The sequence below is a fragment of the Oncorhynchus mykiss genome, chromosome 15, assembly GCF_013265735.2.
Source record: "Oncorhynchus mykiss isolate Arlee chromosome 15, USDA_OmykA_1.1, whole genome shotgun sequence".
NCBI lineage: Eukaryota > Metazoa > Chordata > Actinopteri > Salmoniformes > Salmonidae > Oncorhynchus > Oncorhynchus mykiss.
Genome location: NC_048579.1, coordinates 41,625,709 through 41,653,326, shown reverse-complemented (window position 1 = coordinate 41,653,326; position 27,618 = coordinate 41,625,709). Strand labels below are relative to the sequence as shown.

General features: G+C 41.6%; 1 protein-coding gene across 2 annotated transcripts; it reads left to right on the top strand.

The window, feature by feature from the left end:
* Positions 1-4,654: 4,654 nt before the first annotated feature.
* Positions 4,655-27,272, top strand: LOC110490074 (matrix metalloproteinase-23). Of its 2 annotated transcripts, XM_021563216.2 has the most exons (10): positions 4,655-4,887; positions 5,150-5,308; positions 6,293-6,429; positions 13,524-13,663; positions 15,254-15,421; positions 22,587-22,751; positions 23,088-23,198; positions 23,882-24,008; positions 24,397-24,676; positions 26,260-27,272. In XM_021563216.2, the coding sequence occupies exons 1-9, from the start codon at positions 4,876-4,878 to the stop codon at positions 24,674-24,676; spliced, it is 1,299 nt and encodes a 432-aa protein (XP_021418891.1). In that variant the 5' UTR covers positions 4,655-4,875; the 3' UTR covers positions 26,260-27,272. The 2 variants fall into 2 exon arrangements, with proteins under 2 accessions (XP_021418891.1, XP_036800264.1); XM_036944369.1 differs by lacking the exon at positions 26,260-27,272 and having other exon boundaries at positions 24,397-25,658.
* The last annotated feature ends 346 nt before the right edge of the window (positions 27,273-27,618 follow it).

Here is a 27,618-nt window from a genome sequence, read left to right as displayed (position 1 = left end):
TGGAATCGTGTCTATTGACTTATTTCTGCAGCAGTTCAGTTTCTGCCTTGCAGTTTCAGTGCCTTCAGAAAGTATTCCCACTCCTTGACCTTTTCCACATTTTTTTTGTGTTACAACCTGAATTTAAAATGGGTTCAAATAGTATCTTTTGTCACTGGAATTGTTTTGTTTATTATTCATCAAAAACAAATGTGTTAAGTATAACCACTGTTATGGCAAGCCTAAATAAGTTTAGGAGTAAAAATGTGCTTATCAAGTCACATGGACTAATTGTGTGCGCAGTAATAGTGTTTCACGTTTTATTTTTATGACTACCTCATGTACCTCATGTAAGGTCCCTCAGTCGAGCAGGTGAATTTTAAACAGATTCAACCACAAAGACCAATGCCTCGCAAAGAAGAGCACCTATTGGTGGTTGGGTACAAAAAAAAGCATACATTGAATATCTCTGAGCATGGTGAAGTTATTAACTAAACTTTGGATGGGGCCTCAACACACCCAGTCACTACTGTGGAAGGACCACCAGGGGGCAGGCTGGTCCCACGGATAGTAGCCCAGCCCGGCATGTGAGTAAAGGTGATCAGAGGCGGGTTAAGCACAGCTGACAGTACTAATCACCTATTTTCTTCCCCCTACAAGAGAGAAGAGGGAACCGGCAGTGAGGGAGACTGGAGGAAAAAAATGGTGATTAATTCTCCAAAGGAGCGGATTTACTTGAAGGAAGGGTGAAGAGGACAAATGACCTTTTGGGAATGGCAACCATGGATCCGCACCACCACCCGAAAGGAGCTCTCCACAAATGGATAGTTGAGGCGCTGACACAACCGTGATTTATGTTATAGTTAAAAGTTACTCACCTTGTGTCCCTTATTCCTGTAAAAGATTTGTGTTATCCTTGTGAGATCATCCTTGATTGTTTGAGATGAAAGAAATACTTCAATAGAGAACTTTGTTCAATGTAAGAGTACCTGCTACCGACTTGTTTAGTCTACCTTTTCGCTTTACCTAACCTAAAAATACTTGGTCTGCTCACTACAAAGATACAGGCATCATTCCTAACTGTTCCCGCTCAGGGATTTCACCACGAGGCCAATGGTGACTTTAAAACAGTTAGTTTAATGGCTGTGATAGGAGAAAAAACTGAGGTAGATCAAAAACATTGTAGTTTCTGTGAGAAGGAGGAAGCCTGTACAGAATACAAATATTCCAAAAAATCCAAAATAACACATTCTCCATTTTTTCATGCAGAGTGCTTGCTGCATCATGTTATGACTATTTTTGTAATTGTTAAGGACTGGGGAGTTTTTCAGGATAAAAAAGAAAATGAACGGAATGTAGCTAAGCACCTGCAAAATCCTAGAGGAAAACGTGGTTGTCTGTTTTCCACCACACACTGGGAGAGGAATTCACCTTTCAGCAGGACATTAGCCTAAACACAAGGCCAAATCCACACGAGTTGCTTACCAAGAAGACTGACTGTTACCGTGACTGTTCCTGGGTGGCCGAGTTACAGTTTTGACTTAAATATGCTTGAAAATCTATGGCAAGACCTGAAAATGGTTGTCTAGCAATGATCAACAACCAATTTGACAGAGCTTGAAGGTGTTGAAAGCTATTAGACTTACCCAGAAAGACTCACAGCTGTAATTGCTGACAAAGGTGATTATAACATGTATTGACTCGGGCTTAAATACTTATCTAATATATATTAGTGTTTAATTACATTTTAATATTTTTTTTTTTTACTAATGTTGCAATGTTTGTTCCACTTGGACAGAGTATTTTGTGCAGATCGTTGACAAAGAATGACACATTTTAATCCCAGTTTAACACAAAATGTGGAAAAAGTAAAGAGATGTGAATACTTTCTGAAGGCACTGTATATGAATGTTTACACTTAAGCAATAAGGCACGAGGGGGTGTGGTATATGGCAAATATACCCCATCTAAGGTCTGTTCTTATGTACGACGCAACGCGGAGTGCCTGGATACAGCTTTCAGCCATGGTATATTGGCCATATATCACAACCCCCCGAGGTGCCTAATTGCTATTATACACTGGGTACCAACATAATCAGAACAGTAAAAATAAATGTTTGGTCATAGCCAGCTGATATACCACGGCTTTCAGCTAATCAGCATTCAGGGCTCGAACCACCCAGTTTATAATAAACTATATAATAATACATCCAATGTGTATGAATTGTAATGCTTATATACCATTCATAAATGGGGGAGGACTCATTAGTAGCCTACCCACTACTTTATGAACAGTTCATTAATGTGCATTCATCAACGTCAATGTGTTAGCAAAGTGATTTTTCTGACTAATAATTTAAAAGGAAAAATGTAAATGTTTAAGCGTGGTTGAGTGTTGTGTAGGCTAAGTCTAATAGTGTGTTACTGACTTTAAAGTACAACTGTGGCTATAAGCAAAGTCTTTAAGTAAAACTATGTGGGGATAAGCTTTGAATGGGTTGTAAAAGTGTTTGTAGGGAGGGGGTTAACTGGAAAAATGTGTGGAAGGTGGCTGTTTAGAAAAGTTAGCTTGTGCAGTGTTGGTGTGGATGGACAGATGAATAAAGAGATGTGTAATTAAATTCTCATCTTTCAGGGCCCCATGAAAGATCTCCTGTCCAGCTTTTCTTTTCAACTACCCCTTTTTCCTCCTTCCTTCCCTATTTTCTCTCTGCTCCTTCCCAGGGTGGGTGACATCGTCGGGTCAGGCCGCCCCAAGTTCCACAGTCACCTGGAGTGCAGCCAGACCCTGGGCACAGGGCCAAGTCCAGTGAGGGGCGAAAGTTATGAGACTGCCATTCAGGTGCCCTTTATTAAAAAGTCTGTCTCTAGAAAGCATTTTTTCCCCTTTTTTTTTACCTCATGTGAATCAAAGTGGACGTCTAAGGCTACAGTCTTTAGGTTTAGGTTTATTTGAACATCTTGATACATACAGACATGTACAGAAAATGTGATATCATACAATATATAAACACAAATAAAAATATATACCTTTAATGTGTTAATAGTTTAGATATGTGTTAAAGAGAAGTAGTTTTACAGCATTTAAAAATGTGTGATATTCTCTGATGGTTCTTTCAGTATTCCTCATCTCTCATTTCTGGTATTGTGTCAGGGCAATTTTAAGTTAATCGTAGGCCTGCAACTAGCTAACTTTCTCAGTTAAAAAGTGATTCATTGATCATAACTCTTCTGAAAAAAGATTGCAGTCAGAGTGCAGTATAACTGCATTTAGAGTGCTGCAAAAAACTGCCCCAAAAACTTTTTTTACTGCAATAATTTTGCAGTGTAACTGCAGTTCAGCTGCAGTACACTGCAATTATTCTGCAATTAGTGCGTCCAAAATACCAGTCGATTGCAGTTACTGCACTTTTACTGCAGTTTCAAAACGGAAATATTTTTTGTAAGGGAATTTATTGGAGGAACGACGGGACACCAAAAGCATTTTTGTTGGGTCTGATCCATAAATATCATGCAACATAACCCCCAAATTCTTTCTATATGTTCTTAAGAGTCACAGGGGTCCTCTTCTATTGAAAACCATAGGCTGTCTCGGGGTCTTCCTAAGGTCAGCCCGAGTGATGGGCATAGGGGAAACTGTGGACCACTTGGCCAGCCAGACCATGGGCAATGCCAAAAAGTTCCATTGAAAAATATTTTACCTCATTCTGCACAATGGATGTTTTTTGAGAGCACACTTCACATGCAGTTGAGTTTCGATTTGACACCATGGGCACTTTCTGAATGTGACTGAAGGGAGGTAGGCTAGAAAAAAATCCCTGGTGAAGCCTAAAGCATTGCAGATGTGACACATTGCTGTAGCCTAGGATGGGGCATACTGTGGGCTAGTCATGATAGCCTTCCTCTTCAATGGATGATCCATCATTTGCTGAGGAGCTGTCACACCTGGATGGGGCTCAGGGAGAGTTGAGATAGGCTAGATGTAGGCCTAGCTTTCAATAATGATTTCAGTTAGTTAACCTTTTTTTACATCCATGTTAGTCGTTTTGAGTTGCCACTTGCCAGGAAGTGGACTAATGGAGCCTGTTTTAACAGATGGATTGGAAAATGGGTCCCCGCGCTGACAGTTGGAACTGCGCGCTACATACGTCAACAGGTGAATAAACGGTCCGTGCAATGCGGGATCCTTGGGACTTACCTACCCCCCATTGAAGGTAGGGGTTCAGGTTAGGGTCTAGCTGTTATCCCAATGATTCCGGATGGCACTGACCGTGAAGAAACCCCCGGCTCTGCTGTGGTGTATTTTTGAGGGTTGCCGGTGTCGATGTCACGTTTTGGGGGTAAAATAACACTTTATAATAAATGTGAAAACATTTTCCTTAAAAAAAATTAGGCTTTAGCCAATAGTCTAGGACTTACTTACATAATTAGTTTTAGCCATAACGGTTTGAGGCCTCAACCTATTAGATAAACTATTACATTGCACGAGTCGTTGTTTAGGCCTAGTAAGAGTTTACAGCTCAACAATAGTTTGAAGACTTTACTGTCTTTGAAAACAGTTGACCATTTTACGCTCTATTCGCCCGGGTGATAACTGGGTGAAGTTTGAGAGCACGTTAGTGAATGGGAGAGCAGAGGCTGAGAGCCAAATGGTTGTTTTAGGACTGGGCGGTGCTCTCTCTCTCTGCCCCAACACTCGACTGATGTCCGACAGCTGACCCGTTCCGTCACTCCACGGACTAGGCAGGGAAGTACCAAAGTTATCCAATAAACATACAAATGCGATGCAATTAACGAAGGACTCGGCGGAAAAGTAGGAGTTTACAGTTATATCCTAGGGGAAAAGTAGGAGTTTACAGTTATATCCTAGGGGAAAAGCGCAGGATTCTGAATGATATGAGTTTGATGGTAAGGGATCATTTGGAGCGCCGTGCACAAATCCCAACTCTGCAGAATGTGGTTTCCACGTTTGTGATACGCACGGTGTTCTGGTTCAGAGGAAGGATAGCCTACTCATGCTTTCTGCATGAAATCACCTGAATAAAGTAGCCTATCCGAGCTGATCAATCTCTTTTTATACCAAGTATTCAATATTTGCATTTAGCTGAACCATGTGCTCTCAACATTGATTGCAGGCTACCATTGACTGTCAATTGTAAAACTACTACAGGTTCCAATGGAGCACAGGACGCAGAAGTTAATGAGTTCGCCCAAGGGCTTCGTGGCTGTGTTCGAGATACGCAGAACTCGTCCAATACTTGTTCTACTAGTGCTGTTGTTGGTAGGGTTGGATGAGGTCGGAGGACTCCGGACGTGTAGGAGGAAAACGGTAATTCTATATATTTATCATTTTTATTCAGGGCGTGTGTGTCTGCGCGCGCGCATTTTCATTTGCATTTATTTATTGTATTTTGGTATAGTTTTTAACAGACGAAATACGTTTTTTAAGTAGGCTACACATATTATAAAATAGTTCTGTTTGGATCCTAATGTATATTTGTGCATGTTTATTTGTTGATGAGTGATATATATAGCCGTCTATACTAATGCATTGACCAGTGTTACATTAGCTGAGAACAGGGATACAGGAGGGAAAGAAGAAAAGAAAGGTGTTGGTGCTGGTGAGGGGAAGGCTGGAGGAGTATGCTTCAGCTCACATGTGGGTGACAGATATTTTAGCACAGAGAGATGGATAGATGGACAGGGGCTGTCAAGGGATGATAGCAGAGGTGGATTCCACATCTGTGTAGGATTAAGTTGTGATTCGGTTCCTTTTTGCACTTGTGTCACGTGTGTTTTCCTAGAGGAGGCCAGACATGCTCCCTTTGCCAGGAAGCCTGAAAAATGCAATGGCTTGACTTTCATTTATTCCTTTTTAACTCCTAGTGGAAGAAATAGTACTGAAAAAGTGGAGAAATAGAATGAACGACTAACTATTTTGAGTTGAAATCCTCTCCCAGTTGCAAATTGCACATTTTGTCATCATTGAAGGGATTTTAGTCCTGTCTTGTTTCACAGGCTACTGCTAATTTGTTGTTTGTTTCAGGCCCTGTACCATTCTCTACTGCAACATACGGACTCTCTCTCTCTCTCTCCTACACACACATACACTGTTTTCACCTGTTCATGGTCATGTCATGCTCTTCTTGTCATCTCTAATAATCTCTCTCTCCCATTTCAATTCAAAGGGCATTATTGGCATGGGAAACATAGGGTAACATTGCCAAAGCAACTGAAATAGATTTAAAAAAAAAAAAAAAAAAAAAAAAAGAGTGAAGTAAACAAACAAACAATCTCTCTCTTTCTCTCTCAGGAAGCTGGTGGGCGGTCTGTGGAGTCCCTGAGCTCTGTGAAGCATCATCCCGTGATGGGAGCGGCACTCAGCCGCTCCAGACGCTACGCCATCAACCCACTGGGACACAAGTGGAGGCATTTCAACCTCACCTACAAGTGAGACCCTGAATCACAATTCAGACCCTTGTCCCTATCCCCTAGGAACTTTTGGAGATCTGAGAGGATTGGATATACAGTGCCTCAGATGGTATTCAAACCCAATGGTCCCTCAATTTTTTTCATCACAGCAACTTTCAGGTCTGCTGAGAGCAAACTTGAACGTTGTGAAAATTCTATGCAACTTCCAGCGTGCATTTACTGTGAGCACTGAAGTTGTACCAGCTTTAAGTTACAGATTCAGACAGTGGTCAAGTAGGCTACTGTAGCTATTTGATCATATGTAGGCCTACCAGAGTTCCCTACCATCAAAAACAATGGAGAAAATGCATCCCATGACATTTTAACATGGAAATAGCTGTTCTATCATTCAGCCTACAGTAGCAGCCAATGTGCGGTGTTCAATGTAGGCCTACAGTCCATGACACATTTGAAAAAAACATGCAGGGCTTGACATTAACCTGTTTATCCATTCAGACAAGGAGGTGACTGAAAATGTTGTTTGCCTTCGGAAACTATTCAGACCCCTTGACGTTACAGACTTATTGTAAAATTGATTAAATAAATATAAATTCCTCAGCAATCTACACACAATAACCCATAATGACAAAGCGAAAACAGGCTTTTTAGAATTTTTAGCAAATTTATAAAAAACAGAAATACCTTATTTACATTCGTATTCAGACCCTTTGCTATGAGACTCAAAATTGAGCTCAGGTGCATCCTGATTCCATTGATCATCCTTGAGCTGTTACTACAACTTGATTGGAGTCCACCTGTGGTAAATTCAATTGATTGGACATGGTTTGGAAAAGCATAGACCTGTCTAAATAGTTGACAGTGCATGTCAGAGCAAAAACCAAGCCATGAGGTTGAAGGAAATATCCGTAGAGCTCCGAGACAGGATTGTGTAGAGGCACAGATCTGGGGAAGGGTACCAAAACATTTCTGCATCATTGGAGGTCCCCAAGAACACAGTGGAAGAAGTTTGTAACCACCAAGACTCTTCCTAGAGCTGGCCGCCCAGCCAATCGGAGGAGAAGGGCCTTGGTCAGAGAGGTGATCAAGAATCTGATGGTCACTCTGACAGAGCTCTAGAATTACTCTGTGGAGATGGGAGAACCTTCCAGAAGCACAACCATCTCTGCAGCACTCCACCAATCAGGCCTTTACTGTAGAGTGGCCAGATGGAAGCCACTCCTCAGTAAGAGGCAGATGACAGCCCGCTTGAAGTTTGCCAAAAGGTCCCTAAAGAAACGAGATGCTCTGGTCTGATGAAACCAATAACCAATAACTATTTTGTCTGGAGGAAACCGGGCACCATGCTTCACCGTAGGGTGAAGGGGATGTTTTTCAGAGGCAGGTCCTGGGAGACTAGTCAGGATCGAGGCATAGATGAATGGAGCAAAGTACAGAGAGATCCTTGATGAAAATCTGCTCCAGAGCGCTCAGGACCTCAGACTGGGATGAAGGTTCACCTTGCAACAGGACAACAACCCAAAAAACACAGCCAAGACAACACAGGAGTGGCTTCGGGACAAGTCTATATCTAGAGAGACCTGAAAATAGCTGTGCAGCAACCCTCCCCATCCAACCTGACAGAGCTCGAGAGGATTTGCAGAGAAGAATGAGTGAAACTCCCCAAATACAGTTGTGCGAAGCTTGTAGCGTCATACCCAATGAAACTCGCGCCTGTAATCCCTGCCAAAGGTGCTTCAACAAAGTACTGACATCAGAATACTTATGTCAATGTGTTATTTCAGTTTTGTATTTTTTATACATTCGCAAAAATAACGTAACAAATGTGGAAAAGTCAAGGGGTCTGAATTCTTTCTGAATGCACTGTATCTATAACTGAGCATCTACTCACGACCACTCATGCTGTAAACACAGTCCAGTTTAAAGAGAATGGCACAGATCCGTATATGGCACTGGTCTATCTGCAGCTCTGATTGGTGCTGAATCGTACTCCGATGCGTTCTGCTTACAACAAAATCTCTTGCATCGTTAATTTTGCATACTAAGTCTTGCATAGTTCATTTTGTTTCGGTATGTTGCATTGCACTCCCACAGTAGTTCAATGCAATAAATTACTTTCCCACAGTAAAGGGAAATGTTAACTAAGGGGAAAAACTGTAGAAAGTTAAGTGAAGTTCAATCTCGTCCTTCTCTGCGTAGGCTGATGGTTCTTCTGCTTGGCAGTGCCGGATCAGCTGGATGCCCATGCGCAGTTTAAAGGGAACATTGTTCACTCCCCTTGACTTTTTCATATTTTGTTGTTATAGCCTGAAATTAAAATGAATGAAATTGAGATTTTTTGTCTCTGGCGTGACACACAATACCCCATAATGTCAAGGTGGAGTTATGTTTTTAGAATTGTGTTATAAATTAATTAAAATTGAAAAGCTGTAATGTCTTGAGTCAATTCAAACCTTTTGTTATGACCTAAATCATTTCAGGAGTAAACATTTGCTTAACAAGTCACATAATAAGTTGCATGGACTCATTCTGTGTGCAATAATAGTGTTTAACATGATTTTTATTAATGACAAATAATTTCTGTACCCCACACATACAATGAATTATCTGTAAGTTCCCTCAGTCAAGCAGCGAATTTCAAACACAGATTCAACCACAAAGACCAGGGAGGTTTTCCATTGCCCCGCAAAGAAGGGCACCTACTGGTAGATTCGTCAAAATAAAAAAAGCAGACATTGAATATCCCTTTCAACATAATGAGGTTGGTGTATAAATACACCTAGTCACTACAAAGATACAGGCGTCCTTCCTAACTCTGTTGCCGGAGAGGAAGGAAACCGAAATGCTAACATAAATGACAGAAGGAAGCCTGTACAGAATAAACATATTCCAAAACATGCATCCTGTTTGCAATACAGCACTAAAGTAAAACTGTAAAGAAATTGGCCAAATAAACTAACTACATGTCATGAATACAAAACATTATGTTTGGGGCAAATAACAACACATCATTGAGTACTACTCTTCATTTTTTCAAGCATGGTGGTGGCTGCATCATGTTACGGATATGCTTGTCATTGGCAAGGACTAGGGAGTTCTTTAGGCTAAAAATAAACGGAATAGAGCTAAGCACAGTCAAAATCCGAGTGGGAAACCTGGTTCATTCTGCTTTCCAACAGACACTGGGAGACAAAATCACCTTTCAGCAGGACAACAACCTAACACACAAGGCCAAATATACAATGATCAACAACCAACTTGACAGAGCTTGAAGAATTAAAAACATTATAATGTCCAAATATTGTACAACCCAGGTGTGCAAAGCTCTTCGAGACTTACCCAGAAAGATTCACAGCTGTAATGGCTGCCAGAGGTGATTCTAACATATGTTGACTCAAGGGTGTGAATGCTTATGTAAATGTGATATTTCTGTATTTAATTTTCACTAAATGGGCACAAAAAACATGTTTTTACTTTGTTATTATGTGTAGATGAGTGAGAACAAAAATACAATCCATTTTGAATTCAAGCTGTAACACAACAAAATATGGAATAAGTCAAGGGGTATGAATACTTTCTTAACGCACTGTAGTTGTATTCAAGTTGTAAGGAATATAGCAGCAATTCCACCTAACCTATCAGTGGGCAAGGTTCCACCATATTACTGACACCTATCCAATCCTCTCAGATGTAGTGTCAAGGGGGAAGGGACTAGGGTTGACTTGGGATTCAGGGAGTTCAGGGAGGGGATGGAAGAGACTGGGAGGTCGGCTTCTGAGTACTGTTTTGAGAATTAGAGCTTCAGAGAATGTTGGAGGATGGCCCACTGGCCAGACATACAAATATTATTTCAGTTATGAATACAACTATTGTTCCCTGAAGGGAAATCAGCAACCATTCATATTCCCCTGAAAACTGAAATCACGCCCAACTGGCCAATGGATGCCAAGCCTGGCTATAATACCGGGGCATTAATTTCCTCAATTCAGTAACACTTTCCAGCGAGCCCAAATCCCCTGCGCAAAATATGTTATACCTCATTACCTCCTTAACTGAACAGTAGTTATTTTCATACATTCCCATTCAGTCGGTCACTTGGTATAACATACTATGGGGACATACAATCAAGCCCCAAGCTGGCTCATTGGGTACCAAACTAGGAGACGCATGGCAGCCCAAGCATACACACGTTCTACCGGTCAAAAAAGGGTCTACAGAAGCCATCTTTTTCTCTAATACTTACCTGAGAAGCCTGAACTGTCAGAGCCTGATGAAGCCTGAACTGTCAGAACCCCATATAGGGAACCAGAATCTGCTGCAACTTGACACGCTGCCACTGCAGCCCAAGTCCATAGAACCCATGGTTCCAAGAACAATACATACCTTGTGAGCCTGAAATGTCAGAACTTGTAAAAAGAACTGTCCAAAACAACAGAACACTTGTTGTGACATGGTAAAGCGCACACTCACGCTGCATAGGATCAACCAGAGTCGATGAATCATGGCAAGGTTACTATGGTAACCTTGATAATGCACACTTTACACGCTGCCGCAACCCAAGGCAGCCCATGGCTCAAACCACAGGGAATTGTGGTAAACCGGATAAATGTGCAACCTGTACGCTGCCAACACCCACTCCTGGACCCAAACTTAAGAACCCTATGAGCCACACTAGGAGAAGTTACATCCAAGTGTTAAAATCTCACAAGGGTATGTCGGGAACCCTAACTCGCTGAAGCACAGATATCACCAATCATCATGCCCCTGAACAATGCCCAAGCAGCCGCCACACCCCTAGTGGAGTGAGCATGCACACCTATAGGCAACCCTTGTCCTTGTCAAAAGTGAGGGACCTGTAAGACATAGCTGCATTAGGACGTTACATCACTTTGGAATCGGCAGGTGCGGACTCCAAACAGGAGTGTGTGGAGATCCCCAACATGCTAGGCCGATGCCAAGGCCACGAGCAGGGCTGTCTTGTAGGAAAGGAGCTTTAGGTCCACAGACTCTAATGGTTCAAACGGAGACTCACACTGAGGGGACCAAGGCCCGGTCCCTGGTCGACGCCATGAGTCGACAAGCCTTTTAGGAGCCACACCACCGGAGGATGAGTCCCCGGTGTGGAGCTGTCCATCCCTACATGACACGCAGAGATGGCTGCCATATAAACCTTCAATGGAAACGCCTCAGCACCAGCCAAACTGTCAGTATCTCTAGGCAATTGATATGCAACTCCCTTTACGCTGTTGACCTAATCCCTCCTCGAGTAGCCCACACACAGTACTCCCCATCTCATAAAGGATGCGTCTGTCGTGATCACCCTGCGGGACACTACCCGGCCCATGAGAACCACCTGCAACAGAGAACCCGCAAAACAGACTCATCAACAGCGCCGAAACAGACATATCAACAGAAGTCCTAGAGACACAATAGCTATCATAAAATAACTGTACCAGACAGAGCTGGAATTCAAACCTACTTTGTTGGGACCAAAATGCATGATTCAGAACTGAGTCCAGGAATTGAATGTGCTGAGTCAAACCACTTTTCCTGTGATTCACTCTGAACCCCAGAGACTGAATATGGGAAACCAGTGTGGCAGTATGGAGCTCCACCTGTTCCCTCGACTCCACTATGACCAGCTAATCGTCCAGATAGGCCAATACTCTGATCCCCTGGCACAGCATCATAGAAAAGGAGCGGGAGATAAAAGTCCAAAAGGCAGGACCAGAAATTCATAGGCTACACCCTTGAAATGAAACCTCCGAAACTTTCGGTGGGGAAGATGTATAGCCACATGACAGTACGTATCCTTCAGATCTATGGACATGAACCAATCACAGGGATGCGCCGACTGCAATAGCCAGCAAAGTGTGAGCATTTTGAACTTGCAAACCCTCAGGTACAAAACCAACTAATGCCAATAGTGTGCAAAGCTGTTATCAAGGCAAAGGGTAGCTACTTTGAAGAATTTCAAATATAAAATACATTTTGATTTGTTGAACTTTTTTGGTTACTACATGATTCCATATGTGTTATTTCATTGTTTTGATGTCTTCACTATTATTCTACAATGTAGAAAATAGTAAAAATAAAGAAAAACCCTGTAATGAGTAAGTGTGTCCAAACTTATGACTGGTACTGTGTTTTATCATTTTTTCTTTCATGCTTGTTTTCATATCCACCACCCTTAACAACCGTGTGTCTGAATGTGGGGAATTAACTTTGTTTATTATGCCCACATCTGGACGATGCCGTACTCCCGATACCCCTGAACGTAGAGAAACCTTGGGTAGAAACACTGTGCTTTCGTGGTACCGCCATTCTGATACCCAGCCAACACTGGGTTTGGGTTCTTCGGCAACCAGTAACTTGCCCCCGTTGACCGAGCCACTTGGAAGCACTGTTGCCATTAGTAAATGTGGAGGAGGACTCCGAGAACATGCCCCTCCACCGGCCTCCAGCTAGGGTCGCGAGATCTGCTCATTCCCCCACGGCGCGGAAGAATCAGCGTTCACCCCACTCCCCTTCGACCCAGCAACAGCGTCTGTGCCAAGACTTCCGCTGCTTCCCAGAAACACCAATACCAACTCGGCAGCTTTCCATCCATCGGTGGTGTGCAAATGAGCCCCGCCTCCTCCATACTCTACATTCATGAACTCACCTTAACCTGGTAGCACCAGCCTGGCTGAATGAGGGGAATCGCAGGTCGCCTTTAGCTCATCAGCGACGGAGCCGAATCTCATAGTCTTTGTGTGCTTGAAAAGTTTGTCATTTGCGTTACACGGTCTTCCTTCAGGCGGGCTGAAGAGAGAATAATTGAGGAAATGGATGTGAGCCCCGGTATTATAGTCAGGAAGGCAGGACTTCTGGGGGTTGGCTCGGCATCCATTGGCCCGTTGGGCGTTTTACAGTTTTTTCAGGTGAATATGGTTGGTCATTGACTCCCCATAATGTTATACTGAGTGACTGACTGAAAGGGAACAGCACTGCGTTTTTGGGAATCCAAGTTAGTCGCATTGTCTGTCACTTTCCTGTCTGTCTTTCTGTTCACAGTTGTATGTCTGTCTGTCTATGTTTGTCTGTTTGTCTGCGTGTCCGTTCACATCCGTCAGGATCGTGAAGTTTCCCAACACGCTGAACAAAGATGACACCCGCCAGGCCATCAGCATTGCGTTCTCCAAGTGGAGCGACGTGTCCCCTCTCTACTTCGCCGAAATCAAAAACCCCAACAAGAGTGCTGACATTATCATCGGTGAGACCACGTAATTGATTAGAACCACATTGTATCACCTTAAGATAAGGGTGTGTGTGAGTATCTCAATATTTGTTAAGTCTTTAATACCCGGTTGTGTCTCTAGTATGATTAAATGAGATTACATGCTATTTTATCAAATCGATTACCTAACATTTGATTACGTGATTTGAATTGGGGCGGCAGCGTAGCCTAATGGTTAGAGCGTTGGACTAGTAACCGAAAGGTTGCAAGATGGAATCCCCGAGCTGACAAGGTACAAATCTGTTGTTCTGCCCCTGAACAAGGCAGTTAACCCACTGTTCCTAGGCCATCATTGAAAATAAGAATTTGTTCTTAACTGACTTGCCTAGTAAAATAAAGGTAACAATTAACTTGTTAATAACCTTTGGAACCAGGTTCTGGTTCTTAAAGATCTGAAGGTCTTTTATATCAATAGCAGTCAATTATTAATTATCACCTTATTCAGTCTCATCTGAACGTCATACAATTCTTGGTTATCTGCACAAACCCTGGCTAACAAGTTGAATCAGCAATACAAAAATTGGCTTCATTATTTACTAAATACCTAAATAATCACACAGAATTACATATACACAGGATAGATCATAAATCGATTACTAATCATGTCATAAAAGAAAAAGTCCCTTGCAGATGAAACCGATATGATGGCTGGTTATACAAATAAAGGGGGTTGGGTTTGAATGAAAGAGCGGGAAGACTGAGGGACAAAGAGGATTGGGCCTATATTGGACCTTGAGAAGCTATGCTGCCATAAATACAGAATCTTATGCATTCTAATAACCGTCCATTCGGAAAAGGAAAATGCAAGATATATGTTTACACTGAGCTGCGTTTTGATAGATGAGTCGAAGATTGAAGACTGGTTTACCCAGCAGAGATCACCAATGTTCTTTCAAGAATCTTTCTGGTCGTAGTGTTGTAGAGCGGATATGTTCTTCTGAGAATGTAGGGCTATCGGATATGTTCTTCTGAGATTGTCTGTCTATGTACGTTTACAGCTGCAGCTGATAACTCGACATCTAGGAGGTATCACTTCTTCTTTAGTAAATAATCATTCAAAGTTCTTACCAAGTTGCTATAATCAGCTCGTGCTGTATTTTGGCTGGTCTAGTCGAAATTCACCATTCCAGCGTGGTGGAATTCTCTCATTTAGAAGCTAAAATCATATTTAATCTTGTCACAAATAGTTTCATACTTAAACGTTTAAATTGCACATCAATTCCATTTGAATATAACTAGAATGTGCAGACTTTCCAAGATACAATTTGTTGTCCTATCATCAGATATAATGTCCCAGACAACAACTGATCTGACGACATATTCTTTAAGTACCAACGGACCCTTTCAACTGGTTGAGAAAGGAAAATATTGTTCCATTCCCCAACATGTTGATGTTCCCATACTTTCTCTGTGGAAACACAGGGCTTTTCAAGAGTCCATTCTGTAGAGTGGAGAGAAAAGGGGGAAATGTATTTATGTGGGGGTATGTATTTATGTGGGGATAAACCTCACCCAACAGGGCAACGTCATGACAACCCCCTGCTTTTTGTGTATGTGTGGGCACAGGCTTCTACACGTGGAACCACACAGACTGCTGGTGGTCTCCATTGCATCCCTGTTTTGATGGACTAAACGGGGAGTTGGCCCATGCCTTCCTACCCCCACGCGGGGAGATCCACTTTGACAATCATGAGTTCTGGATCCTGGGGAAGTCCCGCTTCAGCTGGAAACAAGGTGCAAATAATATCTACATTCTGTCTGTCTGTGCTCCGATTCTCTTCCCTTACCCCAAAAAGTGTACTCATTCACTTTCTCCCACCCTTGGATTTCCTTCAAGGAAATTCCTACAATGGAATCATGTAGTAACCAAAAAAGTAGGAAAAAAAAAGATATATATATATATATATTATATAAATATATATATTTTCTTCAAAAGTAGCCACCCTTTGCCTTGATGACAGCTTTGCACACTCTTGCATTCTCTCAACCAGATTCATGAGATAGTCACCTGGAATGCAATTCAATTAACAGGTGTGCCTTTTTAAAAGTGAATTTGTGGAGTTTCTTTCCTTCTTAATGCATTTGAGCCAATCAGTTGTGTTGTGACAAGGTAGGTTTGATATACAGAAGATAGCCCTATTTAGTAAAAGACCAAGTCCATATTATGGCAAGAACAGCTCAAATAAGCAAAGAGAAACGACAGTCCATCAACACTTTAAGACATGAAGGTCGGTCAATACGGAAAATTTCAAGAACTTTGAAAGTTTCTTCAAGTGCAGTCGCAAAAGGAATCAAGCGCTAAGATGAAATTGGCTAATGAGGACCGCCACAGGAAAGGAAGACCCAGAGTTACCTCTGCTGCAGAGGATAAGTTCATTAGAGTTACCAGCCTCAGAATTTACCAGTCCAAATAAATGCTTCAGAGTTCAAGTAACAGATACATCTCAACAACAACTGTTCAGAGGAGACTGCGTGAATCAGGCCTTCATGGTCAAATTGATGCAAAGAAACCACTACTAAAGGACACCAACAAGAAGAAGAGACCTGCTTGGACCAAGAAACACGAGCAATGGACATTAGACTGGTGGAAATCTGTCCTTTGGTCTGATGAGTCCAAATTTGGGGGTTTTGGTTCCAACTGCTGTGTCTTTGTGATACGCGAAGTAGGTGAACGGATGATCTCCGCATGTGTGGTTCCTAACGTGAAGCATGGAAGAGGAGGTGTGATGGTACTTTGCTGGTGACACTGTCTGTGATTTATTTCAAATTCAAGGCACACTTAACCAGCATGGCTACCACAGCATTCTGCAACGATACACCATCCCATCTGGTTTGCGCTTAATGGGACTATCATTTGTTATTCAACAGGACAATAACCCAACACACCTCCAGGCTGTTTAAGGGCTATTTGACCAAGAAGGAGAGCGATTGAGTGCTGCATCAGATGACCTGGCCTCCACAATCACCTGACCTCAACCCAATTGAGATGGTTTGGGATGAGTTGGACTGCAGAGTGGAGGAAAAGCAGCCAACAAGTGCTCTGTATATGTGGGAACTCCTTCAAGACTGTTGGAAAAGCATTCCAGGTGAAGCTGGTTGAGAGAATGCCAAGTGTGTGCAAAGCTGTCATCAAGGCAAAGAGTGGCTACTTTGAAGAATCTCATATGAAATATATTTTGATTTGATTAACACTTTTTTTGGTTACTACATGATTCCATATGTGTTATTTCATAGTTTTGATGTCTTCACAATTTTTCTACAATGTAGAAAATAGTACAAATAAAGAACATCCTTGAATGAGGCATCCAAACTTTTGACTGGTGCTATATATATATATATATATATATATGCACACACACACACAGTGGGGCAAAAAAGTATTTAGTCAGCCATCAATTGTGCAAGTTCTTCCACTTAAAAATATGAGAGGTGCCTGTAATTTTCATCATAAGTACACTTCAACTATGACAGACAAAATGAGGGAAAGAAATCCAGAAAATCACATTGTAGGATTTTTAATGAATTTATTTGCAAATTATGGTGGAAAATAAGTATTTGGTCACCTACAAACAAGCAAGATTTCTGGCTCTCACAGACCTGTAACTTCTTCTTTAAGATGCTCCTCTGTCCTCCACTCGTTACCTGTATTAATGGCACCTGTTTGAACTTGTTATCCGTATAAAATACACCTTTGTCCACAACCTCAAACAGTCACACTCTAAACTCCATTATGGCCAAGACCAAAGAGCTGTCAAAGGACACCAGAAACAAAATTGTAGACCTGCACCAGGCTGGGAAGACTGAATCTGCAATAGGTAAGCAGCTTGGTTTGAAGAAATCACTGTGGGAGCAATTATTAGGAAATGGAAGACATACAAGACCACTGATAATCTCACTCGATCTGGGGCTCCACGCAAGATCTCACCCCGTGGGGTCAAAATGATCACAAGAACGGTACGCAAAAATCCCAGAACCACACGGGGGGACAGAGTGAATGACCTGCAGAGAGCTGGGACCAAAGTAAGAAAGCCTACCATCAGTAACACACTACGCCGCCAGGGACTCAAATCCTGCAGTTCCAGACGTGTCCCCCTGCTTAAGCCAGTACATGTCCAGGCCCGTCTGAAGTTTGCTAGAGAGCATTTGGATGATCCAGAAGAAGATTGGGAGAATGTCATATGGTCAGATGAAACCAAAAATATAACTTTTTGGTAAAAACTCAACTCGTCGTGTTTGGAGGACAAAAAATGCTGAGTTGCATCCAAAGAACACCATACCTACTATGAAGCATGGGGGTGGAAACATCATGCTTTGGGGCTGTTTTTCTGCAAAGGGACCAGGACGACTGATCCGTGTAAAGGAAAGAATGAATGGGGCCATGTATCGTGAGATTTTGAGTGAAAACCTCCTTCCATCAGCAATGGAATTGAAGATGAAACGAGGCTGGGCTTTCAGCATGACAATGATCCCAAACACACCGCCCGGGCAACGAAGGAGTGGCTTCGTAAGAAGCTTTTCAAGGTCCTGGAGTGGCCTAGCCAGTCTCCAGATCTCAACCCCATAGAAAATCTTTGGAGGGAGTTGAAAGTCCGTGTTGCCCAGCAACAGCCCCAAAACATCACTGCTCTAGAGGAGATCTGCATGGAGGAATAGGCCAAAATACTAGCAACAGTGTGTGAAAACCTTGTGAAGACTTACAGAAAACGTTTGACCTCTGTCATTGCCAACAAAGGGTGTATAACAAAGTATTGAGATAAACTTTTGTTATTGACCAAATAGTTATTTTCCACCATAATTTGCAAATAAATGAATAAAAAATCCTACAATGTGATTTTCTGGATTTTTTTTCTCATTTTGTCTGTCATAGTTGAAGTGTACCTATGATGAAAATTACAGGCCTCTCTCATCTTTTTAAGTGGGAGAACATGCACAATTGGTGGCTGACTAAATACTTTTTTTACCCCACTGTGTGTGTGTGTGTGTGTGATATATATATATATATATATATATATATATATACCATGTTTATCTTTACAAACAATAGTACGCAAGTATAAACACCATATATATATATATATATATATATATATATATAGAAACAATTGAAGTCAGAAGTTTACTTTACACTTAGGTTGGAGTCATTAAAACTCATTTTTCAACCACTCCACAAATTTCTTGTTAACAAACTATAGTTTTGGCAAGTTGGTTAGGATATCTACTTTGTGCATGACACACAAGTAATTTTTCCAACAATTGTTTACAGACAGATTATTTCACTTATAATTCACTGTATCACAATTCCAGTGGGTCAGAAGTTTACATACACTAAGTTGACTGTGCCTTTAAAACAGCTTGGAAAATTCCAGCCAATGATGTCATAAGCTTCTGATAGACTAATTGATGTAATTTGAGTCAATTGGAGGTGTATCTGTGGATGTATTTCAAGGCCTACCTACAAACTCAGTGCCTCTTTGCTTGACAACATGGGAAAATCAAAAGGATTCAGCCAAGACCTCAGAAATTGTATACCTCCACAAGTCTGGTTCATCCTTGGGAGCAATTTCCAAATGCCTGAAGGTACCATGTTTATCTTTACAAACAATAGTACGCAAGTATAAACACCATGGGACCACTTAGCCGTCATACCGCTCAGGAAGGAGACACGTTCTGTCTCCTCGAGATGAACGTACTTTGGTGCAAAAAGGGAAAATCAATCCCAGAATAACAGCAAAGGACCTTGTGAAGATGCTGGAGGAAACAGGTACAAAAGTATCTATATCCACATGTCGACCTAAAATGAAAGGCCGCTCAGCAAGGAAGGACTGCTACAAAACCACCATAAAAAAGCCAAAGTACGGTTTGCATTTGCACATGGGGCCAATTATCGTACTTTTTGGAGAAATGTCTTCTGGTTTCATGAAACAAAAATAGAACTGTTTGGCCATAATGACCATCGTTATGTTTAGAGGAAAAAGGGGGAGGCTTGCAAGCCGAAGAATACCATTCCAACCATGAAGCACGGGGATGGCAGCATCGTGTTGTGGAGGTGCTTTGCTGCAGGAGGGACTGGTGCACTTCATAAAATAGATGGCATCACGAGGATGGAAAATGATGTGCAGATATTGAAGCAACATCTCAAGACATCAGTCAGGAAGTTGAAGCTTGCTCACAAATGGGTCTTCCAAATGGACAATGAAGCATACTTCCAAAGTTGTGGCAAAATGGCTTAAGGACAACAAAGTCAAGCTATTTGGGTGGTCATCACAAAGCCCTGACCTCAATCCTACAGAACATTTGTGGGCAGAAATGAAAAAGCGTGTGCGAGCAAGGAGGCCTACAAACCTGACTCAGTTACACCAGCTCTGTCAGGAGGAATGGGCAAAAATTCACCCAACTTATTGTGGGAAGCTTGTGGAAGGCTACTCAAAACGTTTGACCCAAGTTACAATTTAAAGGCAATGCATCCAAATACTAATTGAGTGTATGTAAACTTCTGACCCACTGGGAATGTGATGAAATAAATAAAAGCTGAAATAAATCATTCTCTACTTTTATTCTGACATTTCACATTCTTAAAATAAAGTGGTGATCCTAACTGACCTAAGACAGGGAATTTTTACTAGGATTAAATGTCAGGAATTGTGAAAAACTGAGTTTAAATGTCTTTGGCTAAGGTGTATGTAAACTTCTGACTTCAACTCTCTGTGTGTGTGTGTGTGTGTGTGTGTGTGTGTGTGTGTGTGTGTGTGTGTGTGTGTGTGTGTGTGTGTGTGTGTGTGTGTGTGTGTGTGTGTCACTTAGAAATGTCCATGTTTGTTGAAAGAAAGTACATTTTTTTATCCATTAAAATAACATGAAATTGATCAGATATAAAGTGTAGACATTGATAATGTTGTAAATGACAGAAGCCCATTATCAGCAACCATCACTCCTGTATTCCATTGTGCTAGCTAATCCAAGTTTATCATTTTAAAAGGCTAATTGATCATTAGAAAACCCTTTTGCAATTATGTTAGCACAGCTGAAAACTTGTTCTGATTAAAGAAGCAATACAACTGGCCTAATTTAGACTAGTTCAGTATCTGGAGCATCAGCATTTGGCGGTTCGATTACAGGCTCAAAATGGCCAGAAGCAAATGCCTTTTTTCTGAAACTCGTCAGGCTAGTCTTGTTCTGAGAAATGAAGGCTATTCCGTGCGAGAAATCGCCAAGAAACTGAAGATCTCGTACAACGCTGTGTACTACTCCCTTCACACAACAGCACAAACTGTCTCTAACCAGAATAGAAAGAGTGGGAGGCTCCGGTGCACAACTGAGCAAGAGGACATGTACATTAGAGTGTCTAGTTTGAGAAACAGATGCCTCAAGTCCTCAACTGGCAGCTTCATTAAATAGTACCCGCAAAACACCAGTCTCAATGTCAATAGTGAAGAGGCGACTCTGGGATGCTGACCTTCTAGGCAGAGCTGCAAAGAAAAAGCCATATCTCAGACTGGCCAATAAAAAGAAAAGATTAGGATGGGCAAAACACTGGAAGATTGGAAATAAGTGTTATGGACAGACTAATCTAAGTTTGAGGTGTTCGGATAACATAGAACATTTGTGAGTCGCATAAAAAATGAAAAGATGCTAGAGGAGTGCTTGACGCCATCTGTCAAGCATGGTGGAGGCAAAGTGATGGTCGGGGGGTGGTAGAGTTGGATATTTGTACAGGGTAAAAGGGATCTTGAAGGAAGGCTATCACTCCATTTTGCAATGCCATGCCATACACTGTGGATGGCGCTTAATTGGAGCCAATTTCCTCCTACAACAGGACAATAACCCAAAGTACAGCTCCAAACTATGCAATAACTATTTAGGGAAGAAGCAGTCAGCTGGTATTCTGTCTATAATGGAGTGGACAGTACAGTCACCAGATCTCAACCCTATTGAGCTGTTGTGGGAGCAGCTTGACCGTATGGTACGTAAGAAGTCCCCATCAAGCCAATACAACTTGTGGGAGGTGCTTCAGGAAGCATGGGGTGAAATCGAGTCAGATTCCCTCAACAAACTGACCGCTAGGATGCCAAAGGTCTGCAAGGCTGTAATTGCTGCACATGGAGGATTCTTTGATGAAAGCAAATTTTGAAGGAAACAATTATTATTTCAATAAAAAAAAATGTTATTTATAACCTTGTCAGCGTCTTGACTAGATTTCCTATTCATTTCGCAACTCATTTCATGTATGTTTTCATGGAAAACAAGAATTTTTAAGTGACCCCAAACTTTTGAACGGTAGTGTATATATATATATATTTTTTAACAGGACAAATATGAGGGGGCATGACGCCTCTGGCATATATTCTACAAGTGTCTGGAACTCTATTGGAGGGATGCAGCAACATTGTTCCACGAGAAATTCCATAATTTTGTGTTTTGTTTGATGTTGGAAAACGCTGTCTCAGCCGCCGCTACAGAATCTCCCTTAAGTTTTCAAATGGGTTGAAATCTGGTGACTGTGAGATATGCGTGAACACACACACACACACTTTAAATCCCCTAAGCTCATTTGACACCCCTCTTTCAAAGTCACTGAGATATCTTGTTCAAGCCATGGTACCCAAAATAATGGTTAACTGGGCATTTATATTCATAACCCTAAGCATTACTTTCTTAATTAACTCTGAAAACTACACCTGTGTAGAAGCACATGCTTTCAATATACTTTGAATCCTCATTTACTCAAATGTTTCCCTTATTTTGGCAGTTACCTGTATATACCAACACACCATTCTAGAATCTAGATGTTATCTCAAATCACACAAGACTGATCACATGTATTCTATCCAGGGATCCCAATCCCCCTTGTCCTTTGATATAATGTGTGTATGTGCCTAATTGGGTCTGTTCCCTTCCCCAGGTGTGTGGTTAAATGACCTGGTACAGGTGGCGGCTCATGAGATTGGGCACGCCCTGGGGCTGTGGCACTCCCGTGATCCCCAGGCCCTGATGCACCCCAATGCCACCTACACAGGCCAGAGGAACATTGCCCAGGACGACATCTGGGGAATCCAGCGCCTCTATGGTAAAGGAACACACAGATCAAACATGTTTTTTTTGTTTATTTATGATGATAAATCAAGACTTTCTATATTTTTTTCATACATGTATTGTAATGATGTCATTTCTAACATTGTTTTAATATTGTCTAAACATTTGTATTAACATTCTCTATTCCACCAATTCCCGCTCAACTCATTGTGCAATTACAACACGATAGCAATACAATTACTACAGTACTATGTAACATGTTAATACAATGTTATTGCTACACAAGTAATTAGTTTTATTACACAGGTATAAGACATAACACTAAGAAAACGTTAATACCACAAATGTCTATATATGTGTTGTATTCCAGGATGCACAGACAAGAAGCGCGTGTGTGATCCATGGGCTCGCCTTGGCTTCTGTGAAAGGAGGAAGAGCTTCATGAAGAAACACTGTGCCCGACGATGTGATCTCTGCTACGGTCAGACAGGCATATTGTCCACTCTTGATTTGACATGAATTTAACTGCACCGCAGTTCACCAGTTGGAATTTAAAGTTGCAATCTCCATGAGATCCTATTAATGACATGCTTTTAGGACTGTCTTAAGCCAGCAAATAGATCAGGACTTGATAGTTAAATGTGGATCTAGCCTGATTTTGGACATTTTAACACAAACTGGCTGCCTGGTAGGTGTCTTTCCTATGAATTACCATGGGTTATCTCTCCAAATCAGATGTGTAATTATGGACCTGCCTGGATTTGTAAGGCACTTTGAATGACAGAATTTGCCAAACGGACAACTAAAATGTTTAACCGCGTGCTATGTTGCCAACATTCAGACTGTAGCTTGCCGAACTCCTGTCCTGTCCTGTGTCATCCCTTGTCCTACTGTACTGATAACACCTCTGTGGCATATATGCTTTCTCCCCAATAAACTCTATTTCAAATCTTTACACAATTCCTCGCATCCTCTCTTTCTCAACCATATTGGAGAACATCCAAGCTCTCCTCCCTCAGACCTTCTTCTCCGATTTGTTTTGAGGAGGCGACGAGGAAAGAGGATGTAAGGAATTGAGGAAAGATTCATTGAGAAAAAGCCATAGAGGAATATCTTGTGGGGGAAGTCTTATGACCGTCCTGGTATTTCACTCACTTCCTGTAGAGCCTCTTGAGGCCGTTACCACGCTAAGTCCACCGCCTGCCAACGTCAAGATCAAGATAGTTCCTCGTGGAAAGGTTGTGGGCTTCCGCTGTGGGACGAAGAATCCTAGATCGCCTCCCAAAGTCAGGTGAGAGAATAGTCTAAATACAGTAATGTACAAATCATATTTTTGGTGTTTATTAGACAGGATAGAGGTAGATAGGAGAGAGGGTGCTAGAGCAGTGTGTTGGAGTCAAACCAATACACGCAATGGCATTATACAATACATGTGCTCCAAAGGCAGGGGCTTAGACCGCTTGACAACCTTGGACCACTATATACCATAATTACCGGTCGGATTCTCCCATCGTTTTATCAGGTCTTTTAATGGGAGCATTTAAACAGCATGCAGGTCGTTTTCTCTTATTTACTATGACTATGTTTCTGGCAAAGGTTGTTGGACATACATGACATTTGAATGGTTGATTCCTCTCTCCCTGTGCTCTTCCCTGGTATGGCCTTTGACCTTGCTCTAGTTGGTACAAGGATGGAGAGCAGCTCGTGATCTCTATCCCCGGCTACATCACCATGAAGGACCGCGACCTCCGCGTCGTCGCCAACGAGTTTAACGAGGGCACTTATACCTGTCGCGTCAATCGTGGCGGCAACGTGGTCTCCGCAAACTCCTGGGTCATCCGCCTGAACAGCCCTCCAACAGCTGAGCTGAATGAAGAGAGTGAGGGAAGAATGAGAGCTGGGAAGGAAAGAATGAGGCATGGAGGAAGAGAGGACGAACCCACCGCAACAATATTATAGGTGAACTCAGCAATACAACATCCTCATACACAGCATGACGACTTCCTGGTTACTAATATTAAATATGCCAAGACTGCCACATATTGGACCTTATTCACCCAGGGATTGTGAGCTTTCAAAATACAGCTTTGTGTGATAAAAAAACATAACTTACAAGGTTAACCTTGGAATCAACAGATAATTGACCAATGGAAACAACCCTCTATTCTAGAGCCAATAGTGTCAGTCTTAGCACATCAAAATTCTGTTGTTGATGTCTGTAAACAGGAAGTTTCCCCGGTTTGAAGGATGTTGTCATATGTCTGAGTCTAACTTTAAGCAGGCTGTACTCTGACAGTACTCTCTTGAATCCAGGTCATAAATGGAATAGATCCCAGAACTCAACCTTGTCCTTAATGATGAATGAAGTTTCAGACTTTAAGATCTGGTCAGAAAAGACTAGCCGTGCTCACCCTTTAAACGTGATGCCTTATTTTTATGCAGTTGTTGTATTGATACATCTCACTTTGTTAAAATGTCTAGGACAGAGTCGATATTTCTATGTCCTGTGTCACTTAACAGTATAGTAATTTGTTTTGAGATAAAGGGTGTAAATGTGATGCAGCTCTCACTGTGTGTACAGTGCTTATGGAAAGTATTCTCTCCCCTGTTTTCTATTACTTGTCTTGCATTTAGAGCGGGGAAAACAATACATTGGGATTTATTCACAATAACCTTTCAAAAAAGGTATTTATTTGTACCCCAGAGTAAATACTTGGTGGAAGCACCTTTAGCAGCAGTCTCCACCAACTTTGCTGTCACACTACGGTCAGATTTTGACGCAGATTTAACTCAGAACAGATACTAGGCTAGGTCACTTACAGCTGTAATCGCAGCAAAAGGTGGCGCTACAAAGTATTGACTTAAGGGGGCTGAATAATTTTGCACGCCCAATTTTTCAGTTTTTGATTTGTTAAAAAAGTTTGAAATATCCAATAAATGTCGTTCCACTTCATGATTGTGTCCCACTTGTTGTTGATTCTTCACAAAAAAAATACAGTTTTATATCTTTATGTTTGAAGCCTGAAACGTGGCAAAAGGTCGCAAAGTTCAAGGGGGCCGAATACTTTCGCAAGGCACTGTATATTAAGACACATAAGTCAATGGTGCCACCTGTCAATGATTTCAGACGGCGGTTACACCACCAACTGTGGACACAATCAGGATGTGGACAAGGGGCTTGATTCGATCCGTAGAGCTGAAAAATCCGCACTGCAAAGCTATTTTAAATTTAAAGACAAAGCGTTTGCAGAGACCGCATTCACGTTAAACGCTGCATATGTTGGCTCAATCGGAAGTTACCTTTAACTGTAAATAGTGCTGTAACGTGGATCTTCAGCACTAGATCAGGACAAATGTTAGAACTGGGTAAAAACAGGGTTTCAGAGACATTGAACATCTGTGCAAATCACTCCAGTGCAGCATTGGTCCTATTTTGGGTTATTGTCCTGGCGAAATGTCAACGTCTTATCCAGTGTCAGGTGTTCAACAGACTGAATATGTTTTACATGGCCTTTGCACCATTTTTCTTTTGACCCTTCTAGTATTGGAGTGACTGCAATGTTGATCTTCCCCCCCCCATCCGAACCAAGAAACTATTCTACAATCACCATGGTCTCACCGTGACATCACCTTCGTCTGGGTGATGTGATAAATCATTCACAGCTTAATTATTAACTTGACCATGCTTAAAGGACCCTCCCCTAATCTGTACCTGCCTACAAATGTATTAATGAAATGTTCTGAAAGCTCCAGGGTAGCTTTGAGGTTAACTCTTTGCTTGAAATCCATTAACTGAAGGACCTTACAAAGATGGGTATTTATTCTAAAATAAATACGTATTTATATTGTAAGCAAATATTGTTGCACACGGAGATGCCACAGCAAAGGGGGTGGATACGTATGCATTCAAGCAGAAGTTAATTTTAGAACTGTCTAGATTTTGTCTCACTTAAAATGTGGTGTAGGATGTGCAGATCAGTGAAAAATGCCAATGTTATTCATTTTAATATTTAAGGCAACATGTAAAAACTGCAATTGAAGTGAGTACTATTGCCTGTTTTTCTACCATGTTAAATTGTTTGGTATATATTTTCCCTCCTGTGTAACAAGGAATGGTTGCCAGAACTGTATATGCACCACCATCACCTAAGAAATATGCAACAACACATTGCCAAACATAAATATACAGTGGTCTAAGTGATTTTACTTCAAAATTGAGTATTTTTCTTTGTTCATATTTATTTTAGTCCTGTTATAACAGATAGTAGTCAACAGGTTGACAGTTCATGACAAGACAGACATTTCCTTTGCCGATTAAAGGGCAGAGAAACAATGAGGACATTTAAAAACAGGAGGATGCTGTGTTGGCCCTCATAAGCCTGCCACTGGAATGCAAACATTTTGGTGACCAGCAAAAACACAAATGTAAGCAGTAACGAGCTGCTTTTACACACACAACGCATTCAGAAAGTATTCCGACCCCTTGACTTTTTCCACTTTGTTACGTTACAGCCTTATTCTAAAATTGAAAAAATTGTTTTTACTCATCAATTTACACATAATGACGATGCAAATAATTATCAATTGATTGGGCATGATTTGGAAAGGCACAAACCTGTCTATATAAATGTCCCACAGTTGTCAGAGGAAAAACCAAGCCATGAGGTCAAAATAATTGTCTGTAGATCTCCGAGACAGGATTGTGTCGAGGCACAGATCTGGGGAAGGGTACAAAAAAAATGTCTGCAGCATTAAAAGTACCCTCCATCATTCTTAAATGGAAGACGTTTGAAACCACCAAGACTGTTCCTAGAGCTGGACGCCCGGCCAAACTGAGCAATCGGGGGAGAAGGGCCTTGGTCTGGGAGGTGAACAACAACCAGGTGGCCACTCTGACAGAG

What these genes read in the sequence shown, in the direction of transcription:
- LOC110490074 (XM_021563216.2), top strand. An exon ending in CATTTCAACCTCACCTACAA is followed by an intron (nt 6,430 to 13,523) that starts GTGAGACCCTGA and finishes CACATCCGTCAG; the next exon opens with GATCGTGAAGTTTCCCAACA. An exon ending in AGATCGCCTCCCAAAGTCAG is followed by an intron (nt 24,009 to 24,396) that starts GTGAGAGAATAG and finishes ACCTTGCTCTAG; the next exon opens with TTGGTACAAGGATGGAGAGC.